Source organism: Scatophagus argus, chromosome 19 (assembly GCF_020382885.2).
Source record: "Scatophagus argus isolate fScaArg1 chromosome 19, fScaArg1.pri, whole genome shotgun sequence".
NCBI classification, from domain to species: Eukaryota; Metazoa; Chordata; class Actinopteri; family Scatophagidae; genus Scatophagus; species Scatophagus argus.
Genome location: NC_058511.1, coordinates 8,458,066 through 8,479,145, shown reverse-complemented (window position 1 = coordinate 8,479,145; position 21,080 = coordinate 8,458,066). Strand labels below are relative to the sequence as shown.

The 21,080-nt window shown below is 42.9% G+C and overlaps 1 protein-coding gene across 4 annotated transcripts in view; it reads right to left on the bottom strand.

Moving 5' to 3' along the window:
- The window catches only part of utrn (utrophin), a 159,672-nt gene that overhangs the window by 132,120 nt on the left and 6,472 nt on the right, over nt 1-21,080 (bottom strand). For 3 of the 4 annotated variants that reach the window (XM_046372940.1, XM_046372943.1, XM_046372942.1), the window contains exons 1-10: nt 18,154-18,334; nt 11,536-11,597; nt 10,797-10,889; nt 9,370-9,447; nt 7,823-7,915; nt 7,173-7,345; nt 6,082-6,197; nt 5,270-5,436; nt 1,873-2,103; nt 286-467 (exon numbers count right to left, since the gene is read on the bottom strand). In XM_046372940.1, coding sequence (XP_046228896.1) covers nt 286-467; nt 1,873-2,103; nt 5,270-5,436; nt 6,082-6,197; nt 7,173-7,345; nt 7,823-7,915; nt 9,370-9,447; nt 10,797-10,889; nt 11,536-11,597; nt 18,154-18,232 — 1,274 coding nt within the window. In that variant the 5' untranslated portion in view covers nt 18,233-18,334. Of the gene's footprint in view, nt 1-285; nt 468-1,872; nt 2,104-5,269; nt 5,437-6,081; nt 6,198-7,172; nt 7,346-7,822; nt 7,916-9,369; nt 9,448-10,796; nt 10,890-11,535; nt 11,598-18,153; nt 18,335-21,080 lie in introns of those variants that run through there. The other variant, XM_046372941.1, reaches the window with a different exon arrangement.

Here is a 21,080-nt window from a genome sequence, read left to right as displayed (position 1 = left end):
ACAGAGCCTGCAGCACTGTACATTCTTCACATTAAAGACTCATAAAGATCTGAGGTCAACAGTGACACAGACAGAAAAATGACCTACACTGGACAACTTGCGGCTCATGCTGTAAAGATAACGCACAATATACTGTAAACAAAAACTAGATTTTTGAGCCATTTATGTCTTTTTTCATGAGTTTGTGACACAAATGATTGAAGCATGAGATATTTGCCATTTTGCAAATATAAAACAAAGCAAAAGTTATTCCAATAACCCTACAGAACATGTATGTGCACCTACCTGGCCTGGCGGTCCATGCTGGCCACTCTGAGACTCTCCCAGCGGGAGTTGAGGAGGGTCATTTGCTCCCGGATTTCATCTTCTTCCTCCTCTGTGAGGTTGCCCTGGGCGATCAGTTGGTTCCCTGCTTGGAGCACATTACCCACACTGCTCTGGTGCGCCGTCAGCTCCATCATGAAGGCCTTTTGGAGAGGGGAGGGTAATCAGTTATGATAAAAAGAAATCTCTGCAAATTACTGCAAATCTCTGAAACAGGCTGAAATGTCCCAGACAAGCTGTGTACTCAAAACAAAATAGACCTGCGAGAAGTGACAGGATAATAAACTTAAAGAAAGATACTGTATGTACTCTGTGTTAATGGAGGCAGTGTAGGACCACATACCCCAAATATTACCCAAATTCAGTCTAACACGGAGGTCTAACATTGTTTCTATAATCTATGGTCTCCCTGGCAGCACTTGACACAGGTTTCCCTCCCCACCCTCAAACTTCACTTGGTGTAACACCTAATAACCCTTCTAAGAAGTACTGGGCCTCACCTCTTCACCCTTGTAGTCACAAGTGTTGTTGTAGCAACAGTCAGACAAGCATTTGACTCTGTCAGTTGGCCAACTGAAGCTAATTGCAAAACAGGAGAGGCAGAAGAAAACACTTCAAGCTGAAATCTAAGAGCAGCTTTGAAGAAACATGGCTGATTCTCCTCAGAGGAGATGCTTTTTGCCTTTTGGGACTTCTACTGAGCAATGTAAGAACCAATGAACTGCATTATTGTCCGTTCTTTGTGAGCTCTCTGGATGAGTAAGCATTTTGGTCTGCACCTCCGAGCACACTGTTTTAGATGAGGCTTTGCCAAAGAAGCTGGAGTAAATATGTGAACAACAAGGCTGAAACAAACTGGACTGATTTCATTTAGAGCTCCTGAAAAGCCTGGCTGTTAAAGCAGCTTTGGGTCTTGTTGCTCTCAGACTCACTACCAGCTTTCTGTTTTGACCTGAATTCCAGACATTAGATTTCACAAATATTCACACTGCAGCCAAGGGAATCCTGCCAAAGCCCCTTTACACACATGTACAGACACAAGCCCTGCAACTACGTCTTCTTCAAGCAAGCAAGCGAGCTCAGAGCCAGGGCACCATGGGGTGCTGGGTGCAACTGTTCTCAGCAGAATTCCTGGCATTCCCAGCATGCACGGAGCATGTTGCTGGTTGGCTGTGGGAGGCCTCTATCTCTGGGACAGGATCTTCAGTCTCAACAAGGGAGTGAAAGTTCTTGGCCAAAAAAAATGGTGAGCAATTCAGAAACAAATAACAAATGTGTCATCATCACCATCAGTTTTAAAAGATTTGGTTTCTCAATATGATGTCTCATTCCAAACTCATATACTGTCTATCCCTTTAGGAAAAGGCTAACTACAGTTTTGAACTTTGTGTCGGGGTTGAAAACATAGTTGTGTGCCCCTCTGCCCACATGTCTGTGTAGATTCTCAGTCATCCAGGTCATCTTGCATAGAAGAGCTTAAGTTGTCAACATGTGCACGCCCATTTCCCTGTCTGCAAGCTTTAAGCCAAGCTGCAGGCCTCCTCCTACCTCATGTGTATGAAACTGCTCTTTGACTTCCTCCACATCGTCCGACACCTCGTCCTGAATCTGGAGGGCATCCTCAGCCGACAGCAGCCAGGTCAGTACCTCCTCCAGCGTGGTCTGGTAGCTGTCCAGGTCCACTTCCACCAGGCTGCCCTCCATGTCCCCCTCTGTCTCTGTCAGTGTGCTGGGAGTCTCAGGCCGAGGGCTGCTGCCCGCTTCCTCCATCTGCACATTCTGACAAACATGAGGCAAAGGATGAAGGCACAGTTTACATAAGAGATTATTATTACTGCACTAGAGTAAAATATTACTAAAAGTTAGTACTAATATTGACAGATAACGGGACAGGAGGAATGTGGCCTTTTTAGATGCAATTGTAAGAGTCAAGTCTATAAAATTATAAAGACAAAAAAGAAAAAGTAAGTGTTTTTCCTCCCTGTTGTGTCACATTCACACATTATAACTCAACCACAAAACTGAAGGGCTCAGAACAACAACGTCTTTGAAACACAACGATGCCCAAAACTTCCTTTTGGCCTTTACTCAGATTTTACACCAGCTGCTGAGTTTTAAAATAGAGCCAGACATCTAGGAGAGGCCTGTGCTGCTCTGGAGCACACAAAGTGACCTGCCCCACTCAGTTCAGGAAGAAAAAAACAGAACAATTATGAGATGCTGGGAGGTGCCCCTGGCATGCTGGGCAGGTCAATCCTCATTCTAGAAATAGCACTAAGTTTGAGACACAGTGGGTAATCCTGGGTAAAGATCAGACATGGAGAGTTAGATGGTGCAGCCTTAGAGGAGAAATCACTTAAAACTCCTTTAAGGACACACACATTATGCAATTTAAGGTGAACACAAGTACATGCCAGTCATGTACATGCAAAGATAACTTTGCATCTCTGAAAACATTCCTAAACCTAGTATCTTAAAAGAGGCAGGTGATTCACATTTAACACAATCTCATTCTCAACTGAGAATTTCCCTTTCATGCAGGGCTGTTCCAGGTTTTTATTCGTTCTGAGCGAAATGTAGAAAAAAGCTAACGGGTGTGTAGGGTCTGGTACACTAACAAGTCAAATGGACCTTTGTTTCCAGACTAAAATTACACAGCAGTGTAATTGATGTGTTGCAAGCTAAGGAAAAGGTCACCTGCTGAAAATATTCAATGACCTTTTGGATATTTTGGAGTTATTCACAAAATACTGTAAGCCTTTATGTTAGACCAGAGTAGGCTGGCAGAGCAAAGCAACAAGCAGAGAAAGAAAGGGAGAGAGCAAGATAGAAAACTGCAGCCTTGGTCTATTTATTGACTTGAATGGCTGTAAAATAGCTGCGGTCTGGCTCAACAGAACATTTTATTATCACCAGATGATTTGCTCAACTCCAACCCCGCATTCATCACTTCTGCAGTTGTGATTCTGGATCACGTAATATCTGTCATCCTGCATACATCGGTGATCTTATCGTCAGTGACAATGCAACTTTGAAGTCAAGTCAAGTCAATTTTATTTATGTAGCTGAAAATCACAAATCACTTTGCCTCAGCTGAGGGTGTCATACCGGGGAAATACGGGCTGATAAACAATCATTACCCAAAAGCAACATCAAGAATTCCACCAACATTATCGTGAACCAACATTATGACTCTATACAGGTATCAAACGCGGCTGTCAAAGACAAAGAGCCCTTATTTTTCCTCTGCTCAGTCTCACTAGCTGCAGCATTACACATCACTTCCTATGAGGAAGGGAAGTGTGCCAGGAAAGTAAACCCCTTGCTGGACCAATCAGATCACTTTTTCAAAAGACTTTTCCAGCACTCGTTCCAGGACGTGTGAAGTATGTGCCCATGGGCAATAAAAACTTAAGAGGTGGTTTCAGGATTTCTGACTTCTGCCTAAAACGAGCTGCCCACGGGATGTGTGTGGCTGAAAGAAAAGAGCACAATGGGATGGGAGGGACTAAAAATGTTTGAAAACGACAATTTTTGGAAGGATGTAAAAGATCACAACCACAGGTTACAGAAAAAGGGAAAAAGTCCAGTTGAATCAAATAAGTCAAATAAGACATTCAGAAATGCTCACAGATGTTTAACACTGAACAGTGTCAGCATGTGCAAGTCAGCCACCTGCCTGCCAGCACACAGGCCTCTTTAATGCTCAAATAACCTTCCCTGTCAACTCTCTGCACATACTCCCATTCCCACCAATTTATTCCCCCATTTCCTTTCCATTCCTTTACAGCTCTGGGTTTCCAGCAGCATGCAGCTCGGTCCGTTGGCTCACGTCAGAGGGGTGAGTCATGGCTCTCCTCCCTATTTGCCTCTGCCTGCTGTGCTTTTCATGAGCAGTGGTGAAGAGAATGAAGGAGATGGCGTTGTTTTTATAATAACGGGAGTGACTCATTCTATCTGGCAACACACAATGAGACACTTCACAATATTCCTTATGCTTGCACATAGCGAAGTCTGTGGCCTTCGCTCTGAATGTTATCAGAAACACAACACAGCAGGAAAAGGTTGAAGCAGTTATGGGGTCAAATATTTTTGTGGCTCCGGCTTTTCAGTTATTGAAGCGGAACTGTCGTCTCTTCATTCATGGAAAGAGATAATGGTTTGTTTACACCAGCACAGAGAGGGGCTCAGACACACAGCCATTGGGACAGATATATGTGCAGGTTAGAAGCACTGTGCCACTGCTGAAATAACTGAACTGTTGGGATTAAGAATGTTATATTACACCGCTTATTCTTTCGGGCCTCATGGGTACACATATTCATCATGAACATACTGGACAAGTTCAATACTTGTCCAATATGTTGGTTGCAAATAGACAAGTTCATATATGTAAACCGCCTCTGTCATTGTTAAGGCATTCACACATGAAAACAAATGTCTCAAGATGTCTCAAGTTCCTCATTTGTGCATATGGGTGCAAGTTTTTGTAATTTAGTTCAAGGAATGCTGACGTAACATCTTTTTCTTTTAGACTGTATAATGCAAAATGTATCTGTGCCTCAATTTTAATGACAAAAACTTAAATAGTCAAGTTTATCAAAATTAATGCAATTGAATTCTGTCTTGTGTTTTTTGCCACTGTGCCAAAAACATACAGAACAGTTTAGGCATAGAGAGCGAATTCTGAACGAGCTTTTTGATTCCACTTATAAATTCCTTTTGGACTTAATGCGCTTCTGTCTGCCTACCTTGCTGGTTACCATCTGTGTAGTTTTGTACATAAAAGAGCACCCTGGATTCCTTGAAAAACAGATGCAGCTATGGACTCCAGTGGACTCCTTTTCTGAGAGCACTTCAGAATCTTCTGAGAGCAGTTCAGTGACTCTCTGCATAGTTAAGACACGTGTCCTACCTACTTTACTTTTTATGTTGTGCTTTTTACCTGAGCACTGAGGCTTGGACCAGATGCTTCAGACTCCACTTTGTATTTGCGTGGTAGGGTCTCCACTTCTCTGATAGCGTCCATGCTCACGTCTTTGGGCAGCACAGCGAACAGCGAGGTCACGTACATGATGATGGACTTCTTATCTGGTAACTGTACCGCCACATCTGAGAGAAAGGGAGAGAGATACAAATTAAACAGGAGAAGAAGCAGGAAGAGATTGGGGTGAGGGGGATAAAGAGTTGAAAATTGCATGAGGGGAAAAGAAGCGTGGAAGATGAAGTGAGATAGCAGTTATGTGTGACAGGAGGAGATGAGATGGAAAGGAAGGTGAGAGGGGGGAGAAAAGGGGCAGGCTGAGGCAGGCTGTATGGATTAAAGCAGGCTTTGACACAGGTCAGGTGTGACTGCCTCTCGGTCATGACACAACAAGACGTGTCTGAATACAGACAGCTCGAGAACATGCACACTGAGCATGTACAGGTGCTTCATGAACTGGAAGAACAATCTGAGCAAACAGAGCATCTTAGAAATCTTCATCCAAAGACAACACAACAAGGTTGTTTACTTCACCCTGAGTTTATCCAGTTGCTCATGAGCACAGGCTACGTTTAAATACGTGAGGATTTTTGACAGTTCATTCAGTAGCCAATGTTTTTTTTGTTGTTGTTGTTTTCGTTTTTTTGCAGCTACTATGAAAGGTAGCTGAAGTTTTTCATGTTCATCAAAAAAAAAAAAAGTCAAAATAAATACTAGCTGTCTTATAAGTACAATGTGAAGAAAGTGTCTGAAACAGCTCGGAGGGCGGGTACCTTCGGGATCCAGTAGTCTCTCGATAGCCAGCTGGTCTTTGGCTACAGTGAAGGCATGGTCTAGTCTTTCCACGGGGCTCAGTCCAACCACCTGATCCCACCTGAATGCATTCGGCCTGGAGACACACAGAGCGGTGGAAAAGAGAGCGTAAGAGAACGTAACATTTAGTGCTTTACAGATCATTTGGGAGCACATTTATACATTTGCTTAAATGTATGCATTTCTGTAAGTGTTGGTGCTTCTGTTTCACATACACTTCTGTACAAAATGTGTACATACCAACAGTGTGATAGGTTAAATAAATTTTTTTTGGCCAAACAATTAACTTATTTCTTGAGTGGAAAAAGACAAATGACTCGTCCCTTAGTGGTGCAGGGCAGACTTTTGTTGAGGTCAGTTGGGTGTGGAATGTGTGTGTTCAGTGATCCACCTAAACCCTGGCCCAGGTTTAAAACAACACTGGCCTTTCTCACAGCACACAGGCCGATGTGTGTGTGTGTGTGTGTGTGTACGTCACTGGTAAGGGCAATGGGTAACAGAAAGAGGGGAAAAGACCCCTGATGCTTCTCTCGCTCTGTTTCGTTCACACACAACAGCGTACAAACACACCAAGCAGTGTGCAAATAGTGACATGGCAGGCGTAAACAGAGCAAGTCATGCAGTGTACACACACCCAGCAGGCGCTGACCTGTCAACCTGACCTCACATCAGTTACACACAAACGCGCGCAAACACACACACAGAAACGCTGCTTCACATTTGCCATCTCTAAATTCTAGGCCTTGACTTCCTAACACCATTTGAAGATCTTGGTTCGGGGTCAGTGTGATTTACATTTGGCATCAAAGGGCATATGTCAAATGTCAGAAAACCCATCTCACAGCAACAAACATCACAGAATAACACATAAGAGAGACCTTTAAAGTATGGAAAATGCAAATTAAATGTACCAATACAAAAAAAAAAAAAAAAAAAAAATCACAAGAGACACGGTTTTGTTGGATCACTACAGTAAAAATGTTTGTGACAAACATGACCACATTTCGTGCTCCAGAAACCTCCACAGTCTGCATGTATGATCCCTCCTCACCTGAAGTGGTGTAGGATGCCATTGAGAGCCAAGCCGTCAGCCCAGCTGGTGGTGAAGTTCAGCACATTGACTTCTGGGTATGAGCGGGTGCACTGGCGTACCCAACTCAGTAAGATCTTCTCACTGTTGGTCTGCTGCAGGTTGGACATGATGTCCTTCATTATGTCTTTCACCTGCATGGACATGAAAAAAAAACACACACATTAATATGAATTAGAAGAGAGTGAGAACATGCATTTTGCACATCGTCAATTCCATTTCTTTAGTAGGGTTCACAATGCTGTTCATAAACTTAACATCAATTGCATCTAACATGCACAACAAAAGCGAGACACTATAAAATGAATGGCGCATACAGGATTATAAACTGACTGATAACAAAGGGTAAAAGAGAAACTAGAACTGGCAGTGGCCAAACATTTTCTAAATTCAGACTCACACAAAGCAGTGGATGACAAGCATGTTTACATGCATGAACGCAAATGCGCACACCAGTATGGACTTTCCATCATCTGTATGTTTGATCTCCCTAGAACATCTGCAAACTGGGAGTTCATGGTCAGAGTAAACATTAATGATGAGTCTTTGTGTGTGTATGTATGTGTGTGTGTGTGTGTGTAAAAAAAATATTATTGAATATGTGTGCTCACCTGCCAGTGAAGGATAATACTCCAGATGAGGCCCAAGGTCAGCTTATGGTTTCCATCCACGATATCTGTGCCTCCTATGTTTACCAGATCAACCTGAAAGACATGACAGAAAATGAGATATGGTGAAAATAAAAAAGCATTAGTAATACAAGAAATGGCACAAAGTTGTGTATTAAAGTAGAATGATTCCTGTTCTGAGCTGACTGGAAAGCCAACCCAACGCACAACATAAAATGTTAATTAAAAAATATATATATATATATCATAAAATCTTCAAAATGCTTCAAAGCTCGATGACCTTCCACACTGTTAAAGCTGAATCCTTCCAAAAGATGCTTTTTAACAGCACAGTGGATTCCACCACCCACTCATTACAAGCTACCCAATGCTACCCTTCAAGCATGCCTGCAGCCTCATCAGACACGTCTCATATGAGGCGAGGCCAAGTGCGAACTGATTACATATAAATATTTTGGAGAGGATCAAGGCACAGAGTGGAACATGAGGTCAAGTGTCCGGTCAAACTAAAAAGTGCCCTCTGACCCATCTCAAATCCCAATTAGCTCCATCCTGCCACACCATCACTTCTCTGTCTCTGTTTCTGTTTCTGTCTGAGCAGGAATTATCCCACAGCGCTCAGTGCTCCCCTCACACACATTTAACCAGCAGCAAGGGAATAAATGATGCTGCAAAAACACAGATTCTATAAATTCAAAGTCAAAAATAGTTTTTGCCCACCGAGGTCAAATTGTAGCCAAAACATGTTTTTAGCACTTCAACATTTTAAGTCACACATTTTTCAATGCCATTGCTGCTCTTCGGATGCTGCTTTCGAATCGGGTTAAATGTGCAAGTCAATTTTTCCATGAGCAAAACACGATATCAAAGCGACATTTCGAAGAGAATTGTGGTTTCTAAATTAGATACATGAAGTATTTATGATATCTGAGGCCTTATTTCATCTTCTCCAGTCAGCAGACTTCAGAGTCCTGTGGGAACTCGGGCCTTCACTGCCAGCTGACAGTCTGGCTCTTGCAGGAGAGAAATCAGCGGGGGTTACATGCAAAGCGCAGCCTCTGCAACTTCCCATGAGCATGCCCTGCCCATTATCTCCCACTGCTAAGGTCAAGGCTTTTGAGACTAACTACTGTACACTCACAGGATCAGGGGGCGAGAGTGAACGAGCGAGGGAGGCACGCAGACAAAGAAAAATACAGAACACAATGTACACAAAATAACGCATTAAGATAAAAGGCCACAGCAGAACAAATGGTCTTGTATAGAGACAGGAAGTGCTACTGGTTTGAACCAAGCTAAGGATACCTTGACTGGAAACTGAATGTCAGAAGTAGAGTTTCTGAATTCTTATTTTGACAGAACACAGCAGCAGCTAAATTGACTCTTACTCACAGTTCCCTCTTTCTGGCAGAGCTATGCTGTTCTGTGTAGCTAAAATGAAACCCTGCAGACTGGCCTTAATAACATCTGTTAAAAAGACAAGACACCTGAATGGACAACCAGAACAGCAGTAAACGGCAGGTACTCACATTACTTTGATGCAGGACTTGAAGGACCCTGTTTACATTGTTGAGAGCGTGCACTCTGGTGGAGCCTCTTTCTTTGGTCTGAGGAACAGGAAATACAGCACAAATCAGCACGTTCACTGTTAACTAGCCAATCAAAAGGCTGCAGGGATCTAAACAAGAAGTAAAAATCAACCGCTGGAGCTCTAGTTCACAGATAAATGGAGTTTCTACAGATGGAGGCTGAGATCTGTAATGTATTAATTTACAAGCATTCACATTAATGACAGTGAAAACTCCAACTCCAAACAAGGGAGTGAAATGTACAATGCGAGGCACTGCTACACCGAGAGAAGCTATGCAGTCACTCAACAGGGTGCCTCTCACACCCATTAACCTATCAGCAGCGTCCGCAGGCCAACTTATGGAAAGAATGGCAGGATGAATATCTGCCAACTGCAAATCCCTTTTAAGTCTTCACATACCTCAACTACTCATTAACACCCAATTATAGAATTAGTATTCTGGTATCAGAGAGGGAGAGAGAGTGTGTGTGTGTGTGTGTGTGTGTGTGTGTGTGTGTGTGTGTGTGTGCATGTATGGCGTACAGGCAGTTAGTATGTTTACAGGTGCTAGAAAGCAGATATTCCGCTGAGGGGGTGACAGCGAGGTGACACTGATTTAAAAAAAGAATACCACATGTGCTCCAACACATACTTGATTCTACAAATTTGTTGAGAGATTTTACGCAAGATCTCATGTTAAGCAAAAAGTTGGGGAGGAAAAACCGTAATGTATTGCTCAAAGAAACATAAATGAAGAAAAGTGCGGAATTTACTTAAGAAATCAGTTTAAAAATACAAATATAAATAATAACGTATATAAGTACATACATAATATAAATCATACTAGTTACAGATATTTTAATAATTATTATATGATAATATATATTAAAGTAAAAAAGAGCATGTGTTCATCTACACCGGACCGAACGGGAGATAAAACGTGTTTGCAAAACATTTGTTCTTAATTTAGTTCTTTGTGATGCAGGTCCCAAAATACATCTGCTGAGGCCCCCCGGTGTGACTCTACTGTTTACATTAGATTTACATGAGAACATCTGAGTTTACATGAGGTCATGCATGAGCTCTCGCTTTGCTTGAGCGGATGCAGCAGTCATGTCTCAACTTCAACACTCTTCTGTTTTTATTGCATGTATTACAAAAACACTCACAAGTATTTTAGTAGTAACTTTTTTTTTTCCCCATGCCATAGCTCAAGTTCCAAACAAAATCAAACTTTGGCTAAAACGTCACTGAAAAGACACTATGTTGTTTGGAAGTGTTTAGATATATTATTGACAAGACAAGGCCGAATAATTTTCTCAGGAATGTCCGCATCAGACGTTGGTTACCCTGTACAAACCTTGACGCATGCACACACAAACTCACCAGAGCAGTGCCAGTGAGACCCTCCAGCAGGTCCAGCAGCTTCCTCCCATCCTTCAGGTCAGTGAACATATCTTTGATGGGTGTCTTCCCCGTCTAATTGGTCAAAACAGCACAACTGGTAGGTTAGGTTTACACCCTCAGATATTTGTGTTTAAGAGTTAACTGTGTAACAACTAATTGAAAAATTTACATGTCACACTGGGTTTAAAACAATTGAGAAGGGATATTTCATCAACCAGTGCCAAACACATTCAACAACTTGAAACGGTCAAAGGCACAGAGAGGAGAAAATCGAGAGTAAAGAGCTTGAGGTAATGTACTGGCCCCTCTGAGGAGTACAAATGTATAAACAAAGTCCAGTTAGCAAAATCAACTAAACATATTAACACAACTCTGTGAGCGGTGTGTTTATGAGAGCAATGGCCCACACACAAAAAAGCCATTAGCTCTGTAACAGAAATTGTTGGCTAAGGCATGCATGGAAAGTAAATAATGTGTTTGGTTCATTGGTCTAAACATTTGCAATTAGGATTTGTACTGTGTTTTATAAAAGATGAGACACGGAAGTTCGTTGCCATCTGCAGAGTAATTGCAACAGCATTTCTACAATGACAGGTATACATAAACTAATCACCTTGGGACTGAAATAACCACCATTTAGTTCATTTCACCATCAGTGCCTTTTAACTAGTGCAGTAAAAGTTTGGCATTAATGAAGCGGTCTGACTGAACCTCTTACCTTGGAGAACTGTGCATTTATCCACTTGGTGAACGTTTTCTTCTGTACTGCGTCATGCTCATCTGTGGAACAGAAAGAAGCAGTGTTGTTTACAAAGATGTACAGCCGTATCAAAAATTATACATCGGCAGCAGGAACGGTCAGTCATTGTTAAAACTCGAGAACACTGTAACACTCCATTGGTTTATTTCAGGAAGTGACTGGCTAATTTCACCCTCACGCTAACATGTTGGTAGATGGTGATCGTAGCTGGAGGCTTCGCGGCTTAAAAGCATCGTGATCATTGTGGCTGGAACATCAGAAAATTGCAGCTACAAAATGTAGGCAGGAGGGGCATGCGGAGAATGTCAAGGTGTGCAGCATTAAAAGCAAAGGTAACACACGTCATCCAGAAACTAAAAAAGCCTATTTGCCCATCCATATGATTTCCTCTGGTCTCTGAAGGTAATTGTACTTTTGTATTTCATGCTCTCTCACAGCTTGACTCCCTCCCTCCCTGCTCCGTCTTTATTCTCTTCAATACGGCCCTCTAATAAGGCCTCATTGTGTGCCAAGCAGTGGTTCTGCTGCTTTGATGTCCCTGGTTCCTGTAATGGATCAGAGTAGCTCATACAAAGCCTTAGAAATGGACTTAAAAGTTTTTGCTTTTTGTTTTTTTTTTAACTTATCACTTAACCCACAGGAATATGGTCTCCCATAACTGACTGAAATATTATCAAAAGATATTATTTAGTCAAATAAAATAAAGTGGAATGGGTGTTTAGTGGCCTTGGAAAGAAGACAAAATCAACAACCACAGGACGTAGACTGGTGGATCATTAAACTCCAGAACGGTTACAGACAAACAGTGACATTCCTAAATCAAGTTCGGCAGCAGAACAAACTTCCACAGACAAATACATAACAACAGCATCAACAATAGGATTGCAAAGAAGGGATGTTATGTGTCACTGTATTGGACAACCTGCACCTCAGACATATCCGTACCTCACTTAAGTCATGCATGGAGCCTGCCGTGTTCTCAAAGTTTAGTTTAGAGCCCTCCTGCACCGTAGCCTCCTAAATAACCAGTTCATTAAGATGTCAGTCTGTGTCAGAATTGTGTGCCTGAGGGAAGAGGTCAAAAAAATAACTACATTCACAGCTGCTTCTAAGCGCCGTCACCGAGGCCTAAGACAGTAATCCACGGATGGATGAGTGGTAGAAGTGTGGGAGTGTTAAACTGCCACTGTCATTCAAGTAGCCGTCGTGTAAAGCACCATGAACTGAACAAAGGGTCAGAGGTTATGATCACTAGCCCCAGCAGTGGTCTGCTTCTTTGTTAGGGGTGTGAGGAGTGTATGTTGTGTGCGTGTGCGTGTACGTGTGTCCGTCCGCAGCCAATGGCAGGGTGAGAAGGGGCATAAAAACAAGAATGTACTGCAAGGGGAGGCCAGAGGTTAGGGTGAGAAAGGTGAAGAGGTGAGAGGAATAGATGAGTGGTGGTGGAAGACCGAGTTTCTTGGGGGCTTTTTGTCCTTATACAAATGAAGTGTAAAGCATTATGAGGGAAATTTACAATTTTATGAAATTTATGATTTTGCACTATGCAAAAACTTGAAAGACTAATGCGAAATAATTGGAAAAGAGAACATAATTTGGTGCATTTTAGGTTTATCCACCATTTTGAAGGTATTCTATTGGTCAATTGGTCTGCAGTCAACTCTGACCATTTGCCCCACTTCTCTTTGTAACTGGTTTACTTTCTGACTTTATAACCTGATATGTACTGACTGAACTCCATTTCCTCTGGTCAAACTGTGTCAGGTTTGTGTGACGATGATGTGGTTTAGTTATTACGTTTTATGAAAAAGGGGTACGATTGAGACTACAGAAGGTTGAGACTACAGGAAGGTGAGAATTGAGGTGGGGACAAAAGAAGGAGAGGCTAGGTGTTTAGGCTGGCATACACTTGCACTGTGTCCTCTTCTGCAAATGTCTTAAAAGTGCTTTGAACCATAACAGTGTAAAAAACGGTCCTCCTGAGAGTATGATGACCCATTTCTCCAAATAAATCTTAGGCAGCAACAAAAGGAACCTTTCTTAAGAGGTGGAGAAAACAAAGAGGTGATGCCTGAAGAGGTGATGAATGAAAACAGTGGAGAAAAGAGTCCGGAAGACAAAGCATTGGGTCTTGTGGAAAAGTAAAACAACAGCATAACTGACAAAGGGCAGGTGCCATAACCAGGGGGACCCAATAAACTGACGGCAATCAATCACAGTGAGTAATTTACAGGTGGAGGGGGGCCAAAAAGACACAGAGAGGCAGCCAGAAGGAGAGAAAAATGCTGGTAAGAACATTTCAAGAACAACTCAGGAGGAGCAGAACAGATACAACACAGGAATGCCTTCAATGCAATATCAGTTTTCCTTTCATAAGAAGCCCTACGCTAAAACCTCCTTTCCTTACTGCCTTATCAGGACCCTATGTAGGGCCTCTGAGGCTCCCATGGAGAGGGTCCCTGTGGGCTCAGGTCCCGTGGGCTTTCCACTGTGCCACCTTGACAGGACAATACACTCGATTCATACCTGCTGCTCCCCCTCAGTCTATCTGCTGTTCCTACTCAACACAGTACAGGAATGTCTTACTGCAGGACGGATCAAAGCAGCAAATGTGTTCAAGAGTGTGCGTGTGAGTGTCTGTGTGTGAACAACAGAGAAAAAAAAAATACCCTTGCCTAGAGCTTTCTGTATATACACATGTCCAGTTCTGTCAATTTTCTTATGACTACTTACATCTGTCCAACCAAGTACTTCCATGGACGAAATGCCTACCACTTACATGCTGACATTTACGTGACCGGAAACACGCTCACGGTTAGTTGTAAACAAACTGTCAAATCAGCTGTGGTCCTGAATTTATGTCTGTGTGACTGGTAAGTGGTATGTGTGCTTCGGGTCAGTGAGCCCTGACCTGAGGCACTTTAGTTTTCAAGCCTCAGGCTGGTGAGGTTATAGACTCCAGGGCAACACAAACAATCTTAGTGTCCTAGCAACACCTGTAAGTAACAGTCTAATTAGTGCCATTGGTTTTGCAGGGACCATTAAATAAATATTACTGGAATTTATGTTAATTTCAAAACTGGACCGAATGAGATTTTTTATGCAAAATACACACCCATAAGACACCAAAGTGAGGTTGCTATTTAGCGGAAAAACATCCTGTGGCAGGTAGGCTTCAAAAAAGAGGAATAGTTTCCTACAACTCAACGCTCTGCACAGTGAGTTACTTTGATCTTTTGCTATGAACAGTTTCGGGCTGCGTACAGTTCACACATTTGACACGATACAATTCCTGGGTGCTTAACTTCACATTCAAATCCACTGTTGCAGCTAAGTGATCCAATTCAAGACAAATGGCAACAATCTAGAAAAGCTTTTAGTGGAAAACTGTCTTTATGGGTCACTTGGTCACATGATAAAGATATCCTATCAGCTGACTGCATTTGCACAATGAGGTAAGAGAGTCACAGGCGCATTTGTATGCAGAACTAATACTCAACCCCTGTCAAATAATCAGTCATCATAGTTTACATACCTGAGCCCCCACCACCACCACCACACACACACACACACACACACACACACACACACACAGATTGGTGCAAGCAGTGGGATACAGTCACATATGCACATGTATGATGCACATATATGCACTCTGAATGGTCATTGCAGAAGAAGCCAAACAGGAAGTAGATATTACATCAGGGAGAGTAATCCCACCGCTGTCCTCTCACAGCTCACTGAGCATGTACATGCTCTGAGTTTACTGCTATGTACACATATGTATGCTTGTGTTTCAGTTTATGTGCAGGGATCCCTTCCTGACAACAAGACAAATCATCTTACTTTTGATGACAACTTGTTTGCAGAGCTTTCAGTGAAAAAGACAGCAGAATGAATTTACTTTTCTGAGAAAAGCTTTCATTTTACCAGACTGCTACAATTTCCTTGACCGAGTGTTGACCTACATTACATAAGTTAGACTTGACAGCACTGAGAAAACTGAGGAAAAATGAACTGCAAACAACCCTCAATACATGACATAACGCAAGAAAAAAAAATCCACAGAAACACACGTTCCTCACAGCAGCCAGCTGGGAACACAGAGCAGACACATAAAATATACAACCCCAGTCCAAGAGTGTACCCCTACCTTTCACAGGTGGAGAGAGAGCCTGTGACCACACAGCAGGGTGAAGGGGCAAGCAGTGGGAGGCACTGAGGTGAAAATCAAACAAACCATCGGGGTTTCCACGGCAGCAATACACAGTAAACATGAGAGCTTAGAGCTTAGACAAATAGCCATATTTACAAAGTTTAGCCACATCAGTGAGCACCAATCACCTTTGGCCCCGTTATACTTAGCAGCTAAATCATACATTTTCCCTGTCAATGTTACAGTAAAGCTTAAAAACACAGTTAGCTGAGTATCCATACATTTAGCTCCAGGTGAAGTGACCGAAAGTTTAATTGGCAGAAAACCAACATGTTCGAAGTCACTGTATCGTTAGCAAAGTGCACAGAACACTTGGGTCACTGGTGATGAAAAATGAAGAAAAATTCATGTCTTGGCTGTGACACGAGCCTCAAGCTGAGACAGCACTCATAAGAAAGGTTTGCTAGGGTGAATTTAACCTCGATGGGGAGGAAGGAGGCCCAGTTGTTGGTTGTCTTTCAGCACAGCACCACCCACAGCCTGGTGGAGGGCACCAATCCTCACACAGGACACACACACACAGTCCTACAACAATCACTTTTACGTTTTAACTTAAGAGGCCTCTTACAAATTTACTCCTTTCCTCAGATATGCATATAAATAAATGCAGTCCTATTTACAGTTTGACTGCAGAAATGCGTTTTATTTTGACTCTATAGGTTGAGAGGAATGCACAGAATTCCTATAATTTCCCCGGCATTCCTCCCTCCTCCCTCCAGTGGTCACTTGTCTAAGCTTGTCCCAGCCGGCACAGCCTTGTTGACACCCTTCCCTCGCATGATTTTGGGAATTTGTAAGAAAAACACCAGCATCTTTGGCGTGTTCACCAGAGAACAGGGGAAAGTCCATACGATAGTAAATATGCATGACAATGCACATGAAAAACTCCTCAAATGCTTTCATAGCAAGCTTACAAACACTTTAATCAGACAGTAAAATTTGCAGCACATGTCAGCTATGCCTTGCCGTCTGAGTCCACCCCACCTGACTGCAACACCTGTGGCACACCTATCTGCCGCCAAGCCACATGTCACATACCTGTCAAAAGTTCCTACCTCTGAGTTTGAGTCCGTGCTCTGCCATCTTTTGCCACCACAGTGTTGAACTGAAGAAGCAGCACAAGCAAAAAAAAAAGTAGGTAGGGAATAGTCCAGGAGTATCAGCGCAAGACAGAATTTGACATTCCTGCCACCCTCTCCTCCTCTCTCTTCTGCTTCTGCTGCCTCCTTGACCGGCAAGGCAGGAAAAGATCAGAAGAATGCCGCAGCAAAGAGAGAGAGAGGGGAGGGAAAACAGGGACACCGTCAGTGAAAGGGAAACAGACCGGGGGCAGAGCAGAACAGGACAGGGCAAGCCAAGGGTGGGAGCTATAATGCATGGTGGGACGGGGGGTGAACACTGACAAACACAGAGACACTGTGCGGCACCATCTCAGTATGCAACAGCACAAAAAGCAAGTGCCGTGACAAGATGAGAAAAAGGAGACAAAGAAGGGCATATCAGCCAGAGATCATCACACAAACACAGACTCAACACAGGATTGTGGAGGGGGTGACGTGACGGGGTAGAGACATTAACTTTCTGATCTGCCTTCCTGGCAATCTCAACACACGCCCAACGTCACCAGATCCAATCCCCACCGGTATTATATTACACTTATCCTTACTTGGAGACTTTTAACCTCACACACACTGTAGCTGTCACACGACACAAAGAAGTATGTTGTGAGCCATCTAATATAATGGCTTATAAAATAACTGCACTCCATCAAGGTGGAAGAGATGACATCAACAATATGAGAAAGCTCAAGCTCTTGACTCCAGGCTTGCTAAAAGTGGTGTGTGTAGCCAAGGTGAACAGTCCAGTGATATTGAAAAAGATTTGACCAAATAAAGGCAAGATGGGTTCCAGGTCCATTTATGCCAAACACAAATGTGATGCAGCGTGAGAAACATAAAACAGGACCATAGTCTTATGACAGAAACATTGCTATTTCACTTTCACACACAGTTTTTGTATCTAAAAAGCCCCTGCTAGTTTTATTTTGTTTTGTTTTTTAAATCAGAGTGCGAGACTTCTGTCTCCATGATCAAAGCGAGAAATCTGTAATTTCAAAACCTGATGGCGGCGCTTGTCCACAAAAAAAAGTAAATGAGTGTTGAAGGTTGAGCCACACACATATGCTAAAGATACGGACCAAAGAGTAGTTTCTGCACAAAGCAAAAAAAACAGATGAAGTGGCTGATCATCACTTTGTAAGTCTAGTAGATTAACAGTTTAATTTCCTGTAATGCAGCATTGAATTCACTGCTAAACTCCTGCACAGATGGAAAGAACAACAGAGGTGCTCATCCACTTACCCAGATCACTGTTTGCAGGCTTTGCTTTTGTCCTGAAAAAATTACGCTTTCTCCACGACATCCACTTACTCAAATTCATGATGAAAAGCAAGTCTTTTTACAAAAAAGAAAAAGAGAAAAAGAGTGAGAAAGAAACAAAAACAGATCCGGAACAGGAAGACAAGGTGGTGGTGGTGGGAGAGTGACAGAGAGAGAGAGAGAGAGAGAGAGAGAGAGAGAGAGAGAGAGAAGAGAAAGAGGAAGTAGAGGTGTGACAGCATCTATCGAGTACGCTGAGTCTGTTTATTTGGGGTGCTGGGCCGATCTGTCACATGTGACATAACACTAATGCTCTCTCTCACACACACACACACACTCACACACGACAGGAGGGTGCGAAAAGTGAGTGACAAAAGATGGGACTTCCTTAGCGTGTCAATTCAAAGGTAAGTGACAGGGGACATCAAGGGTTTTGTGTGCGTGTGTGTGTGTATGTGTGTGTGTGTGTGTGTGTGTGTGTGTGTGTGTGTGTGTGTGTTCCATTTACGTTGCTGTAACTGACAGCTGATTCTCCACTGAAAAAGCAAAGCACTGACGGGAAGGCCCTCATTCTCCCACGCTGCAGAAAGTGACAGCAGATAAATGTGATCCAGAGTGACCTCAGCTCTACAACACAGTGCTAACACTCTGGACTACAACTGCCACTTCCTCTGCTATAACTTACATATGAAACCCCTGACGATCCAAAAGAAAAAAAAAAATACTCAGAATAAACGGACAACATACGTTCAAAACTGCGACACGGCTCCCACCATAGAAGGCAGGTCTGTGAGCCAGTGCAGTGGAACAGGGCAAAAGCCAGAGTCCATTTGCTCATTGACATATTTAGTCAATGAGGGGCAACTGAACAAACAACTCGATTCCCACAGGGAGGTCAAAACAGAGAGAGATGGGAGCGAGGGTGCAAGGGAAGGAAACAACAGAGAAAGTAAATTTTCCGTCATTTTGTTTTGCCTTTTCCTTTTCTTCACAATAAGGAAGTAGAGGAGGAATACCAGCCGGGGTCCACCCTTGACCAACTTCCAGAGTCTGACTGACTGACCGAATTAAATCCACTTCCTTCCGTAGAGAGTTGCAGCAGTTGGTCTGGTCACAACTCAGAGAAATGAATCGGGTTGGGTGAGGCTGGTCTTGGCAGCGACTGAAGGAATGAGAAACCAAAAGGGACTTTCCACTGTACTGCATCAGTCATGAACCCAGAGACAGGCATCCCCTTCTGTCACTCCATCCTCGTGCACCACCCCTGGTGCATCCATCATCTGGCTGCTTGAATGAAGCCGTGCACGTATGCTGGCATCTGGTAGCTCTTCAGATCAAAATCCCACAGCTGACTAATGGTTGGAAGAAATGAATGAAACCTTTCATTTTCATGTCGTGCCACAAACAGTGCTTGTGTTTATATGACGGCTGCTTGTTTATCGGACATTTGGTCATTGAACTTTAGTAATTAGGAAGTTATTTATGCAAACAGGTATGGTTCACGTCCCCTTGAATGAAGGAATAACTAGCCTTTATATCAGACAGCCTTATAAAAATAAAATCTGTCACAGACAAGGTCAAGCTACAAGGTTCTGAGTGCACCAAAAGCTTCCAATCTAAACCAGATCTAGTCTACATGAAAAATAAAACATTTACAATCTCTCATTATCACCGGCATATCCTTTCTACTAGGAGGCTCCACTATTAACACCCAAAAGGTCTTTTACCCCTCAAGGAAAAAGTCACGGTATTGTCACTCTTTGATGTTCAACGTCCTTGAGATGAAATAGTGTAATTAACTCTATTTGTTGTTCCCTCATTCTCTCAGCCTCCCGTCCTGATGGTCAGCTTTGATTTCAGTCACCAAAGATCAAGAGTCACACCCTTTACTCAAACATCTACGTGCTTTATATTGCAACAAGCCGCCTTGACCTTTTAGGAGCTACTGTTGCAAGGACAATTTATATTTCCACTGCTTTTTACAACATTATCAGTTTATAAATCTCAAAACACAAAAGTTAATGAGAAATGCAGAATATATTGAAAAGGGCTACTTCTTCAGGAGTGGCTGTGGTTTTCTCTCACTCACTTACACACACACACACACACACACACACACACACACACACACACACACAGAGCAGATGAGTCAGTGGTCTGATGGAAAATACAAAATCTCCCTCAATGCCACAGGCCTCCTCCCTTGGAAAAAGTAGATTCCCATGTCTAAATCATCCAAATCTCTCTGCAGTGCATGCAGCCATGATGTCCGTGCCCATGTTCAAGTCTGACCTGAGACTGTCTCCACCAACCAATTTGTGCGACGCTGGAAAACACAGCTAGAACAGGGATCGATCTGTAATATTCTAAACTCCCTTCTGGAAGAAGCGGTGAAACACCCTAACACCACTCTTAACAAAGAGTCCGAAAGCTTTCAAATGCTGCACTACACACCTGATTTTATCACTATCATTATCAAGTACGAGAACAAGTAACACAAACCTGTTAAGAAACAAAAGGTTGAAAGAAAACACCTTCAGCACTACGAGAAAGTGTGTAGGGAATCAATCCTTTCAAGTTATTTACTCAGTAGTGAAATACCACTGTAGCTTTAAAGGGTTAATCCAAACTCTCCCTGGGCCTCAGCCTGTTTTTTTGTTTTAGTAAATCCTGTCATGCGAGGGGTCAGAAGGTAGATTGGGCAACATGGCTCTGTAGCCTTAATGAGCTAGGAAAGGGGGCTGAGAGGGGGGTTTAAACTGGAAGGGTTTGCTTTGGGAAAAGGGAGATTCACAGAAAGGGGAGTCCAGTTTGTATGTGTTTAACAACCACAGGAACATTCAACACTGATCATTTTCTGCCATTTCCAGCCTCCTCTAAAAGAGTTTAAATGTCATCTGGGCTGGGCA